This window comes from Triticum aestivum, chromosome 7A, assembly GCF_018294505.1.
Source record: "Triticum aestivum cultivar Chinese Spring chromosome 7A, IWGSC CS RefSeq v2.1, whole genome shotgun sequence".
NCBI lineage: Eukaryota > Viridiplantae > Streptophyta > Magnoliopsida > Poales > Poaceae > Triticum > Triticum aestivum.
In genome coordinates this window covers 112676516-112690570 of record NC_057812.1, presented here as the reverse complement: position 1 = coordinate 112690570, position 14055 = coordinate 112676516, and the positions used below count along the sequence as shown (strand labels likewise).

Sequence of the window (14055 nt, the reverse complement as noted above, 5' to 3'; positions counted from 1 at the left end):
CGCTTAGTGAGAAAGTAAAGCAATTACATGGCGATTGCATTTCATACAATAAAGCGACAACCATATGGCTCCTGCTAGTTGCCGATAACTCTGTTACAAAACATGATCATCTCATACAATAAAATTTAGCATCATGTCTTGACCATATCACATCACAACATGCCCTGCAAAAACAAGTTAGATGTCCTCTACTTTGTTGTTGCAAGTTTTACGTGGCTGCTACGGGCTGAGCAAGAACTGTTCTTACCTACACATAAAAAACCACAACGGGGTATAGTGATTGCTTTTTGATCTTTAGAAAGAAATACCTCGGTGAAGTTGCTTACACATTGAGCATCAAGATCTATAGAGATAGATCAAGCGTATTTCTTTGAAAAACTCCTTTCAAACACTCCTTTATGCTTTCTAGAAAATTCTACATCATTTCCGATCAACAATATGTCACTCACATATACATATTATAAAGGTTGTAGTGCTCCCACTCACTTTCTTGTAAATACGGGCTTTACCGCAAGTCTGTATAAAACTATATGCTTCGATCAACTCATCAAAGGGTATATTCCAACTCCGAGATGCTTGCACCAGTCCATAGATGGATTGATGGAGCTTGCACATTTTGTTAGCACCTTTAGGATTGTCAAAACCTTCTGGTTGCATCATATACAACTCTTCTTTAAGAAATCAATTAAGGAATGCAGTTTTGACATCCATTTGCCAAATTTCATAAAATGTGGCAATTTCTAACATGATTCAGACAGACTTTAAGCATCGATACGAGTGAGAAAATCTCATCATAGTCAACATCTTGAATTTGTCAAAAACCCTTTTCGACAAGTCGAGCTTTGTAGATAGTAACACTACTATCAGCGTCCGTCTTCCTCTTGAAGATCCATTTATTCTCAATGGCTTGCCGATCATCGGGCAAGTCCATCAAAGTCCACACTTTGTTCTCATACATGGATTCTATCTCAGATTTCATGGCCTCAAGCCATCTGTCGGAATCTGGGCTCATCATCGCTTCCTCATAGTTCGTAGGTTCATCATGGTCTAGTAACATAACTTCTAGAACAGGATTACAGTACCACTCAGGTGTGGATCGTACTCTGGTTGACCTACGAGGTTCGATAGTTGAAGGAAATATGCCCTAGAGGCAATAATAAAGTTGTTATTTATATTTCCTTATATCATGATAAATGTTTATAATTCATGCTAGAATTGTATTAACCGGAAACTTAGTACATGTGTGAATACATAGACAAACAGAGTGTCACTAGTATGCCTCTACCTCACTAGCTCGTTGATCAAAGATGGTTAAGTTTCCTAGGCATTGACAAAGAGTTGTCATTTGATAAATGGGATCACATCATTAGAGAATGATGTGATTGACTTGACCCATCCGTTAGCTTAGCACTTTGATCATTTAGTTTAATGCTATTGCTTTCTCCATAACTTATACATGTTCCTATGATTATGAGATTATGCAACTCCCGAATACCGGAGGAACACTTAGTGTGCTATCAAACGTCACAATGTAACTAGGTGACTATAAAGATGCTCTACAGGTGTCTCCAATGGTGTTTGTTGAGTTGGCATGGATCGAGATTAGGATTTGTCACTTCGTGTATCGGAGAGGTATCTGTTGGCCCTCTTAGTAATGCACATCACTATAAGCCTTGCAAGCAATGTGACTAATGAGTTAGTTACGGGATGTTGCATTACGGAACGAGTAAATAGACTTGACGGTAACGAGATTGAACTAGGTATTGAGATACCGACGATCGAATCTCGGCCAAGTAACATACCGATGACAAAGGGAACAACGTATGTTGTTATGCGGTTTGACCGATAAAGATCTTCATAGAATATGAAGGAACCAATATGAGCATCCAGGTTCCGCTATTGGTTATTGACTGGAGATGAGTCTCGGTTATGTCTACATAGTTCTCGAACCCGTAGGGTCTGCACGCTTAACATTCGGTGACGACCGGTATTATGAGTTTATGTGTTTTGATGTACCGAAGATAGTTGGAGTCCCGGATATGATCACGGACGTGACGAGGAGTCTTGGAATGGTCGAGACATAATGATCGATATATTGGAAGCCTATGTTTGGACATCCGAATGGTTCCGGGTGAGTTCGGGCATTTACTGGAGTATCGGGGGGTTACCGGAACCCCCCGGGGAGTATATGGGCCTTAGTGGAATAGAGGAGAGGAAGGCCAAGGTGGAAGGTGCCCCCCCCCCTAGCCCAATCCCAATTGGGTGGGGGGCCGGCCCCCCTTCCTTCTTCTCTCTCCCCCTTCCTTCTCTCCTACTCCTACTAGGGAAAGGGGGGAATCCTACTCCCGGTGGGAGTAGGACTCCCCTAGGGCGCACCATAGAGAGGGTCGGCCCTCCCCTCCTCTACTCCTTTATATACGGGGGAAGGGGGCACCCCATAGACACACAAGTTGATCTCTTAGCCATGTGCGGTGCCCCCCTCCACAGATCTCCACCTCGGTCATATTGTTGTGGTGCTTAGGCGAAGCCCTGCGTCAGTAAATTCATCATCACCATCATCATGCCGTCGTGCTGACGAAGCTCTCCCCCGACACTCAGCTGGATTTAGAGTTTATGGGATGTCACCGAGCTGAACATGTGCAGATTGCGGAGGTGCCGTACCTTCGGTGCTAGGATTGGGCGGATCGTGAAGACGTACGACTACATCAACCGCGTTGTCATAACGATTCCCCTTATGGTCTACGAGGGTACGTAGACAACACGCTCCCCTCTTGTTGCTATCCACCACCTAGATGGATCTTGTGTGTGCGTAGGAATTTTTTTAAAATTACTGCGTTTCCCAACAGAAAAGGGGGGTTGAATCCTACTTGGAGTAGGACTCCCATCCTTAGGCACGCCACCCTTGGCCATCCTCCTCCTCCCTCCCTCCTTTATATACGTGGGGAGGGGGCACCCTACAACACACAAGTTAATCTTTAGCCGTGTGCGGTGCCCCTCTTCACAGTTTTCCACCTCGGTCATATTGTCGTAGTGCTTAGGCAAAGCCCTTCGTCGATAACTTCATCATCACCGTCACCACGCTGTCGCACTGACGAAACTCTCCCTCGGCCTCAACTAGATCAAGAGTTCGAGGGACGTCACCGAGCTGAACGTCTGCAGATCGCGGAGGTGCTGTGCGTTCGGTATTTGGATCGGTTGGATCGCGAAGACGTTCGACTACATCAACCGTGTTACTAAACGCTTCCGCTTTCGGTCTAAGAGGATACGTGGATACACTCTCCCCGCTCGTTGCTATACTTCTCCTAAATAGATCTTGTATGACCATAGACAAAAATTTAAAATACTATGTTCCCCAACAGGGATATGTGCGAGTTATTCAACTTACAAAATTTTCAAGTCAGACACATCAACTGTCTTACCTCAATCAACGTTGGGCGCGTCATAAAGAAATCATCAGAGGTGGAAGGAGGGCTGGTCCTCACATGTTAGCTAGCAACCTAGGTTTAGATAATTAGTCTGTTGCCAACGTCAATTGAGTCCAAAACTATTAGAAATGCATCACTCAATGTAAATTGCTCACGAGACAAGCAAGTTGGATGGTATGTACAAAGAAATTCTCTTAGTCTTGACATGATAGCCGAAACCATTTTTTTTTAAAGGAGGACATCCCCGGTCTCTGCATCGGAAAAATGCATGCGGCCACTTTATTAAATCAAGTTCAGCAACTCAAAGCCACAACCGGCTGGACGAAAGGACAATAAGAACCTATCCTATTATACGACCGTCATCCAAACCGGTTGAAGATAACCCGTGCGACCATCTTCCATCGGTTGCACCCAGTAGCCAAATGCTCCCTGAAGCCCGTAGGAATGAGTAGCAACCACGTACGGATCCATGCCATAGCTTTGAAAATAACCTGCAAGAAGTTAATCATATATAGTCTATTAAAAATTATACCGTTCCTGCAGTTCCATATATCCCGAAGAAGTGCGCATATTCCAATCCGAATACTTAACGCAATCTCAGGATTCACTTCATTTAGCCATATCCCAAACAACGCGTCAATGCTAACTGAAGAGATAATATTAAAAGCTATATGTATGGATCTCCAAAGTAACTTCGCGAGAGGGCAATCAATAAATAAGTGTTAAATTGTTTCGTCATGAACACAAAAGCAATATCGTGAACTACCTACCCATCGTCGCTTTAATAAGTTATCTTTGGTAAGGATCACTTGCCTGTGCACAAACCATATAAAATTTTGATTCGCAAGGGAACCTTAACTTTTCAAAACCATATGTAATATAATCCTGTTTAGGTGACTAATTTTTTTTTGTTGGTGATTGCTTAAACTACTACACATATAAATCTGATGTTGTTGGCTCAGTCATAATGGTCACTGAATTTCATTTGACTCCTCGTATGCGCTTAAGAGAGAGGAGGAATGCCTTCACTTGCATTCCTTTGCACATTTTTTAGAGAAAAGATTTACTTTTGTTTTTTTAGAAAAGGAGGATGTACCCCCGGCTTTTGCATTTGGACGATGCATACGGCCATATTATTAATTATTCACAAAGACCATAAAAAGTGATACATCAATAAGTCTGAAGCCATCTCTTGGCAACACCGTTGCTACTCATATCCCTTTGATGAAGGCATGCCGAATGTCCGGACCTAATATCAAACAGACATCGCACTAAAGCCTAACATCTAAAGCCGGGTGTCCCATCCAAGACACTACCTGGATTGGGTCCCACGCCGATCTGGCACACTCCCAGTGAGCACCGCACGCTGCAAGGGCCGTCACCTCCATCATCCCTCGGTCCATCCTCAGAGCAGAACTGAAGCACCAACCTTTCCAGGCCTCTCTGCCATCAACGCCACCATGACGCCAGACAGTTTCCTCCTCCTGCGCGAGTCCATCTCCGCGCATCAGACGTCGAATCTCCACAGCATCACGCCGCCGAGATCCGCCACCATTGATGTGTAAGATGAAGCACCGCTCCACCAAAGACATCGTCCTCTGGTCCCTCGAGCCCGTGTGCACCTCCAAGAATGACACCCCCAAGGGGGAAACGACACCAGAGAGCCGCCGTCATCCGATCTACTGATCTAGGGTTTCCCCCGGAGGTAGCAGAGAGTGGCCTTGAACTTTTCCTCGGCGATGCCTTCAGGAAGGGAACGACGCGGACAGCGTCGCCATCGTCGACCTTGGCAATAGCCAATAGCAGGTTTTCACCCAGATCTGGTCGAAGACCTTCATCCCTCGTGCACGGGCCGCTGCCATCCTTGCCGGGATCTGAATGATCCAGGCTGCCGCTGCCAGATCTCAGCAAGGAGAAGTCCCCCCCACCGAGACCCGTCGGCCGAGCAGGGGAGGCCGAGACCGCGCCCGCAGGACCAGATCCACGATGGATCCATGCCCGCGCCGCCGCCCCGAAGCCAACCCCTCGCGCAGCCGCCACGGCCTGGCCACCCGCTCGCGCCGCCGTCTGGCCGGCACGCTGCACGATGCGCCCTCGCCGCATCAGCCAAGACTCTGCCGCGCCGCCGCATCTCGCGCTACAGCCGCATGCCGGGAGGAGAAGAAGGGCCCCGCCGCCGGCGACGCGCACCGGGCTTCGCCCGGCGGCGCCTTATGGCGGCGGCGAGGGGAGGGGGTGGTGTAGGAGGCGGGCGCGGGGTAGGGGCTAGGGTTCCCCCGCCGCCGCCAGCGAGAGCGACGCGAGGGACGAGGGGAGGGACGATAGTACTTCTTGGCCGAGAAAATGTACAATATTGTTTATGCCCGACTTAATGAATAAAGCCAGGTCAAACAGTACACATGTTTAAACCATTACAGAGGTGCATGCCAATGACCACCGGTCAAGGGGAGCTAGATAAAGGTCTAGCAGGTTGCATGTATGCCAGGTAGGGATGCTTCTTCTTTCTTTCAAACCATCAAGGCAAATATTTTGAGGTTCAAAAAAGAAAGGCACGACCCATACAAACCACACAGACCCAAAAGCTTAAACGACCCAAGGATCACTAATCCAAAAATCAGCAATCCACGGCTCGAAGACGACCAAACCCACTATAGACGAGAACAAAAGTACAACGTCCATTTGGAAATAAGTGACGATGTTTTAGTTCAAACGGAGGGAGTACATGACAAGACATAAAAGCGAGTTCCACCTGCTGCAAGAGCCAGCAGTTAGCTACATCATGACCCAAAACTACTACGACCGCAGCGACGGAAGCACGACACCACGGATGAGCAGGGCGATCAAATCAGGCTCGGTAACAACTAACAACATACAAAATCAGCGCAAGATAAAACGAAGATGACGACATGGAACCTTCAAGATGCCTGCAGCAGCTCCTTGATCTCATATCCATGCAGCTGAAACACAAAACACAAAGAACTTCAATTAGTTTTAAGCACTTCTATATTTTCTTCCACAAAAGGGAGGAGCTCTGTCAATCAGTATAAGATGAAAACATTTATATTATGTAGAAAAAAAAGGATCAGGGACCAGCCTGAGGGGGGAAATGAAAACGAGCAACGCCAAAAAGCACCCTAAGCAACAGAGCATAGTGAACCACATTGCATACAGGTAGGCAAATGGCTATCACTTGTACAACAAAATGGTGACATAAAGATAATATATACCCGGGAAAGGTTAGTAACAATGTTACTCCAGAATTCCAAACAGCATGAACTGCGATAGGAGTAAGAAGATTCCGAGTTTGAGAATATGAGAATCCCAGTGCCACACCTGTGCTGTGCACATTCAAATTCAACACATGGAAAAGATAGTCATCTCCACACTGTCAAATCATGTACCACAACAACTCTGCATATCAACATATGACCTCACGATTGTTTGTGATTTGTTCGATTCTAGGCAACACATAACTAGTACTCACAGCTGAGACCTTGTGATAGTGGGTTTCAGCATACTGCAGTTTTTGTGCAGTTTCCTGCTAAGTTACTGTTAATGTAGTCACCTACCAAGCACAAAAAGTTGGGGAAACTCTTCTGGTGTAAACATGAGCGAAGGCAAACACCACAGCTGTGATCAGAACAGATACTGGCGTAGGAAACCTATATAAGAAATTGCAGATGCACCAATCTACAGTTTTACATTTCTTGGTAAGCACAGGAAATCCCTTAAAGAGAAGCATTAATAAGTTTCTGGACCAGTAAAAAGGTATGCATATTTATCACATAGTCAAGGATACAATTAGAAATCCTCTAAACACAGTTTGATCCAAAATTAGTTCGAGAACCCCAATGATGATACTTCGCTGCATGCTGATGGACTTCTTTGCCTCATCAAACAAGACATCCTCATGCCAACGATGTGTCTATACACTGCATTTCTGACTGCCAGAACGAACCACCTCCTGAACCAGACTAGTTTTATGTCTCGTTGCGTTCCTCTGGGCGATTCCTTATCCTGAATTTATAACACTAACAATATGTATTTATATATCTTCTTAATTGTAGGGAGATCACTGCCAAAAGTGCCAGTTCCTCAAAAACAAAACTTTGTATTTTATGACTGAAGACATGACACATGTCCCAAGCTAAACTAGGGGGGCGAATGAACACCTTGCTAGTTCCTCGAGTCATAGGCTACTCAGCCCAGATTTCCAACATCGTTGATGGGAGATGCAGTGAAGTGAAGAACAATGGCAAAGGAGAAGTCCCCGATGAAAATGTTGTATATGAGCAGTTCCCCATGGCTCTCAATCCCACCCGTTGCAATTTAACTCACATCCAAAGGCCAAGACGGAACCATGTCAATCAACTTGCTTTGCCTATTTTCTTTTCTCTCTTCCATTTTGCAACAACTATAGGTTGTAGTATCATGTTTTCTCTATGCTACATTGTCCATCCTTTATAACATAGGTTGACTGGAAGCAGATGCACGTCGCTTTCTTGTTTCTCTTTTTTTTTTCTAAAAAAATGAATACTAGTAATTACCTTTCGTGGCCATGAGCAGGAATCATGTGGTACTTATCTAGGACCACTTCTATTTTCTCTTATACAATTTTGGTGCTTGCCTTTATGAAGCTTCAGTACCAGACAATATGGTTGCCACGGTCTTATATACAGCTTATAGGATGTTAGTTTATCTCATCACTTCCATTGTAAAATGGAACATTACTCTATAGGAAGCTTATTCAAAACATAAATTGATGGTTCATTACAGATGTGTACAAAATCCAAAACACTTCTCTTTCCTTACAAAATCAAATCAGTTTGCAAAAAAGAAAATTAATATTGTCCTTAACTGGCTTGGTTCACTGATATAGATCTTAGTTTGGAATTGCATTAGTTAAAAAGGTACCTACATTCTAACTTGAAGGCCCAGTTTGCATTAGCTATTAATTCACATCACAATTTGTCTTTTTTATTTCAAGATATGTATTTTGAATTTGGATCAATTTATACCATGTTAGATATGTTTTATACTTACATCCTCACAAAAACTCGATGATTTCTTTATGATTCTCAAGTTACGGAGATCGGATGCACTGGTAGCACCCGATACCTTCCCAGAGGACATATGCTCCTCTGTGTCTGTTGTCTTTGCTCAATAAGCCATTCATAAGATTTCCAGTTTATCTGTTGCTACAGTTAAATAAAATTATACATGACAGATACAAAATTTAGAGCCTTTATCTTTTTCTAAACATATGCTTTCTTGGACTTGCACTGTAGCCTACTAGCCTGCCATAAATTATATGCGATTGTCGCAGCATTAGTTATGTATTTGCCTTGCTTTCAAATGAGTGAAAATTAACTTGCTTTGCATAAAGTATATGTACATACCATCATATCACATTGGTATTTAACTTTGACATCATAAGAGTCAAATATCAAACCGCAGTTTGAAAAACAAAAGGAAACTACCAGATCAGATGACACGTCAACTATGAATTGTTAGCAGGGGATACTTCCAAGAGTTCATGTATTTTACAGTAACGTACAAAATCGGTGCAAGATAAGACTATGGTGACCAAATGAAACCTTCAAGATGCCTGCAGCAGCTCCTTGATATCATATCCCTGCAACTGAAACACAATACACAAAGAACTTCAATTAGTTTTAAGTACTTCTATGTTTTTTCTTCCACAAAAGGCAGGAGCTCTGGCAATCAGTATAAGATGACAATATTTATGTACAACAAAGGATCGAGGATGAGCATGAGATGGGAAGTGAAAACGAGCGACGCCAAAAAACACCCTAAGTGACAGCAGATTGATCAAGGACCAGGGTGTCGGGGGAGTGAAAACAAGCGAAGCCAGGAAACACCCTAAGCCACGGCAACCACATTGCATATGGATAAAAAGGACAAATGGGTATTAATTGTACAACAGATGATGACAAAAAGATAATATATATACCTGAAGAACGGTTAGTGACAATACTACTCAAACTGACGGAATATTACAGATCAATATCACTGAACTGAATAACATATGGATTTTGAAGCCGAGAGAGGAATGGAGGAAACCAACTTTAGGAATATTGCTGATCAACGTCGATGCTACTTATGATAGGAATTCAGGCTATGGAAGAACAGGGGTGGTGATTAGAGATTGTCATGGAAACTATAGTGCAAGTTCTCACAGATATCTTATGAATGTAGAACACGCAGCAATGGCAGAAGCATATGCATTCAGAGGGATTGCTGCTAGCGCAGCATATTGGTATAAATGTTTTTGCGGTCCAAATGGACGGCATGCAAGTGGTTGAAACAATGCAAGATGGTGGCTCATTGGCAACAGCATCATCAGCGATATATGGGGATTGCAACAACATCTTTGACAGGTTTTGATAGGGTTCTTGTAGAATATCATAATCGGGAGGCCATTGTCGTAGCGCACAAGCTAGCAAGAAATGCTTTATCCTTGAATTGCTTGTGAACAATGTAACTACTTTTTCAAATCAATAAAGCTAGCCGAATGACATTTCCTAAAAAAAAGGGTGCATGGGGAGTGAAAACAAACGACCAAAGAAACACCCTAAGCCACACTGTGTGCAATCACACTGCATACGGATAAAAGAAGGACAAATGGCCATCAGTTGTACAACAAAACGGTGACATAAAGATAATATATACCTGAAGAAAGGTTAGTAACAATATTACTCCGGAATTCCAAGCAGCATGAATTGTGATAGGAGTAAGAAGATTCCGAGTTTGAGAATATGAGAATCCCAGTGCCACACCTGTGCACATTCAACAGATGGAAAAGATAGTCATGTCCATGCTGTCAAATCATGTAACACAGGTTACACAACATATCAACATATGGCCTCACAATTGTTTGTGATTTGTTCGATTCTAGGCAACACCGAACTAGTAACCATGCTGAGGGCTTGTGATAGGGGGGTTTCAGCATAATGCAGTTTTTGTGCAGTATCCTGCCAAGTTACTGATAATGTAGTCACTTACCAAGCACAAAAAGTTGGGGAAACTCTCCTGGTGTAAGATGAGCAAAGGCAAACACCACAGCTGTGATCAGAACAGATACTGGCGTAGAAAACCTGTATAAGAAACAAATTATATATCTCTTTAATATGGTACAGAAGTGCAGATGCACCAACGTACAGTTCATCATTTCTAGGATAAGCACAGGGAATCCCTTAAAAAGAAGCGTTAATAAGTTTCTGGACCAAGAAAAAGGTATGCCTATTTACCACATAGTCAAGGATACCATTAGAAATCCTCTAAATACAGTTTCCTCCAAAATTGGTGCAAGAACCCCAGTGATGCCCAGCAGACAGGCAGTGCTACGAATAAAGAAAAAAAAAGTCAAGATGTCAGGTAAGTTTGTCTACTCTTCCCTAATATATATCTATATGCAACTTGTGACAGTAAACCCCACAAGTAATACCTGATATTCGACGAGCCTATCAGTGGCAATAGAAGAAGTAGCGAGTCAGTCTGAAAGAAGATGTTCAAGAAGTAAATAAGTTCAGGTGAGATGTAAGGGTTTTTTCTTGATAAAATGTTAAACGTAAGATAGTAAAATAACATGAGAAATCGTCATCTGAATCTGGGTACATCTAAACCTGAATTTGTATCTCATCTAACAATCATATCTAGGATTTTCAAAAATATATGAAAAGTTCAGTGCAAGTAGATGACCGGTAGGAATACGCACATGTGAATTTTGGTGAAAATGTATGATCGCCGCTTACTGTAAATTTCAGATGTGCCCATGTGGGAAAAATGTGGTCTAATACTAACATTTTGGGATTTTACATTTATCTGATATATAACATACTCTAGTCCATACGTTTATTATATCATGGATATCATATAACTATATATACATATCTGAGTCTTCACAACCTTCTTCCAACAGAGGCTGTGATGCAGGAACGTTAGGCATACGACAACTGAACACAAAATTCTCAATGGTGGTATAGTGTGCCAGAGAGCTAAACACTGCAAACTAAGAAATGGCAAAAACATGGCTAATGAAGAAACCATTTAGCAAATTAGAGTAATTTATTCTTGACAAGCTCTACAAATCACTAGAAAGATCCAAGATAACAATAAAAACTATAATAAAATTTGAAATAGTAAGGATGTAGAATATCAATGAAGATTGTTAATTGATTTATAAATGAGTGTTCCATAAGACAACACAAGACGAGCGGCTCAAGCATAAAAAGTCTAGATCAACCTCTCTCTGTGTGGTTTCACCATTCAGAAAGGTCATCACTGCTCCAGTTAAAGAAATGGAAACTAGAGCAAAAAAGAGGCCAATTCCAGCCCACAGGAGCCAGCCGTTTTGCAGCTTAAATGGTTCCTTAAAATCTGGAAATTGACAAATACAGTTGCATTAATAAACTCCCAGGCAACAAAAGAGGAAGAAACAACATCCAGTCATAGTGCAGAAAGCAGCACAAGTCTTGGCTACTAGGTAATTTATATGCCATTAACAATTCTATCATTTATCAAGGTGGTCTTCGGAAAGGAAGCAACATGTTCTTATAATGCAACCAAAAGAATTACTGAAAGGGAATAACAAGATCATTCTCTGACCATAACGAAATATGTCATCCGAGAATGGTCGAAAGGTATTGGTGATGCCAAATATAACTCCAATGGCAACTGCTGTCACACTACTGCATTTGTACATAAAAAAGACAAGTAAATCTCATGCTGATATACAGTCTTCTCTATAAGCGGATGATCTATGAGTTCAGTCGCAGTATCCACACATAGGAAAAGGAAATTAAATCCATACAATTGTTCCAGAAAGAGTACCCCGGCCTTCTCATCAATAGTTGCCTCTCCGGCTTGATAGCCTAGATACTCCAAAACTGATTGCTCAACCTTTCCTGCCAAAAGAGCGCTGTCTAAAGAACATTCAGCAAATTTTCCCAGACATTCAAGAACCCAAATTATTGGCATTTACATGTAATCGACATAATCTGGATTGTGCAAATGAAATTTCTTGTTTCAGAATGCTGTGGCTAGAGTGACAATGCACAGTACCAATCTGGATTGCAATGTACCTTAGTGCACAGGCCACCATGGTGAGGGACACGGTTGGCCACTGCCATGGCACATCCCATCGGCGAAGGGCAGGACGCCACCCATCCACGCTCTGCCCATATCAACACAACATCACCGTAAGAGAACTAGATAGGATAATCACAGTTCACAGCTGAACTCTTACTGGCGAGCGCTAACAAATTTCGCAGCATTTCTTGACGCACTCGCCTCACCGGAAGGAGGCGGAGGAGGAAGCCCGGGAAGCCCGTCGTAGGACCCGCGGCACGCTAGCCGGTACTTCCACCTAAGACGGCCAGCCTCCGGCGGCCGGGGCGCGAGCTTGTCCACCGCCGCCGCCGCCACGTGACGGCGACCGGTTCCTGGTGAAGGCAATCGCTGCAGCCTCTGCTTCGAGTTGAGGAAGAGGGATCTTCTGCTGCTGCTACCGTAGGGCAGCGCGAGGAAGCTGAGGAGGAGAGCGGGCGGAGCCGACGGCGAGCCCATCAGAAGGAATGGAAGCCACCCCGCGCGGCGCGAGGATAATGACCAAGATGCTTTTTTTTTGTCTTTCCGGCGAATAGGATATTTTGGTGTTACTACCACAAATGTCCGTGCATTGCAACGGGACAAATTTTACGATGTATTTCAATTTTAAGCAAATATGCATTTCAGAATCCAATCAATTGCACCATTCAAATAAAAGTATATATTTGGATTCCATTGTAAATTTATTAATTATTTTAGCTAATGTTGCCTTATTTTCGTGATAGTTGGGTCGGCTAAGTTTGAGCACGGGTTGTGAAAAGGCCCGGGTCGAGGGACACGCGCCACACGCGGATCTCTTCCTTGGGACAAATCTCCCTACAATACCAACACTTTTATAGTTTGCGGGTTTATCTTCTAAAAAATATGCCTTTATGCTCTATGAATTTAATTTAAAAAACATAAGGATTTTAATAGAGCAAACATTTTTGTGAATGGATGAACTTTATTTGAAATTGCAGAATTATGGCACAGAGAGCTGCGGGTGAGATGATAAAACAGAGTGGAGTGCCCCCCCTCCCAGGCGTGTGAGGGAGAAATAGGACGCGAGCAAAATGCCCTCTCTTCATCCCTCCCTCTCCCCTTCATATCTTAGCAATGACATTGATGACATCCAGAGTTAAGGAATATCTTAATTGTCAGCAAATCCTAGTGAGCTCCAATTATCTTCATTAAAAAATTACAATATAGAAAAAGGTAAATAATGAATATAAAAGCATATCCAAATTTTTTTCAATCGGTAATACACACAGCAACATCCAGCAGCTTCTGATAGGTATAACTATTTAACCATTATTAAAAAAAGCAAATAGACCAAAAATCCCCATTTAGAGAGCTTCCTTATCCACACAACGCTGCTCATTCAGAATTTTGATTGCGATCGGTAGACATAGCAGATCCAGCAGCGGTGCAACCATTAAAAAAGCGAATAGACCAAAAGTCGCCAAGAGAGCTCCCTTATCCACACATCGCTGCTCGTCATCAACCCACTATAGTTGGCCAA

The 14055-nt window shown here is 43.0% G+C and overlaps 1 protein-coding gene across 4 annotated transcripts; it reads right to left on the bottom strand.

Moving 5' to 3' along the window:
• Window positions 1–8781: 8781 nt before the first annotated feature.
• LOC123150671 (membrane-embedded CAAX protease MroQ) lies at window positions 8782–13051 on the bottom strand. Of its 4 annotated transcripts, none has more exons than XM_044570498.1 (10): window positions 12738–13051; window positions 12530–12621; window positions 12259–12366; window positions 12054–12136; window positions 11692–11825; window positions 10894–10943; window positions 10697–10789; window positions 10452–10543; window positions 10119–10225; window positions 8782–9066 (listed from the first exon to the last, which is right to left on the bottom strand). In XM_044570498.1, the coding sequence occupies exons 1-10, from the start codon at window positions 13011–13013 to the stop codon at window positions 9025–9027; spliced, it is 1077 nt and encodes a 358-aa protein (XP_044426433.1). In that variant the 5' UTR covers window positions 13014–13051; the 3' UTR covers window positions 8782–9024. The 4 variants fall into 4 exon arrangements, with proteins under 4 accessions (XP_044426433.1, XP_044426436.1, XP_044426434.1 ...); XM_044570501.1 differs by having other exon boundaries at window positions 12743–13030; XM_044570499.1 differs by having other exon boundaries at window positions 12734–13011.
• Between the last annotated feature and the right edge of the window lie 1004 nt (window positions 13052–14055).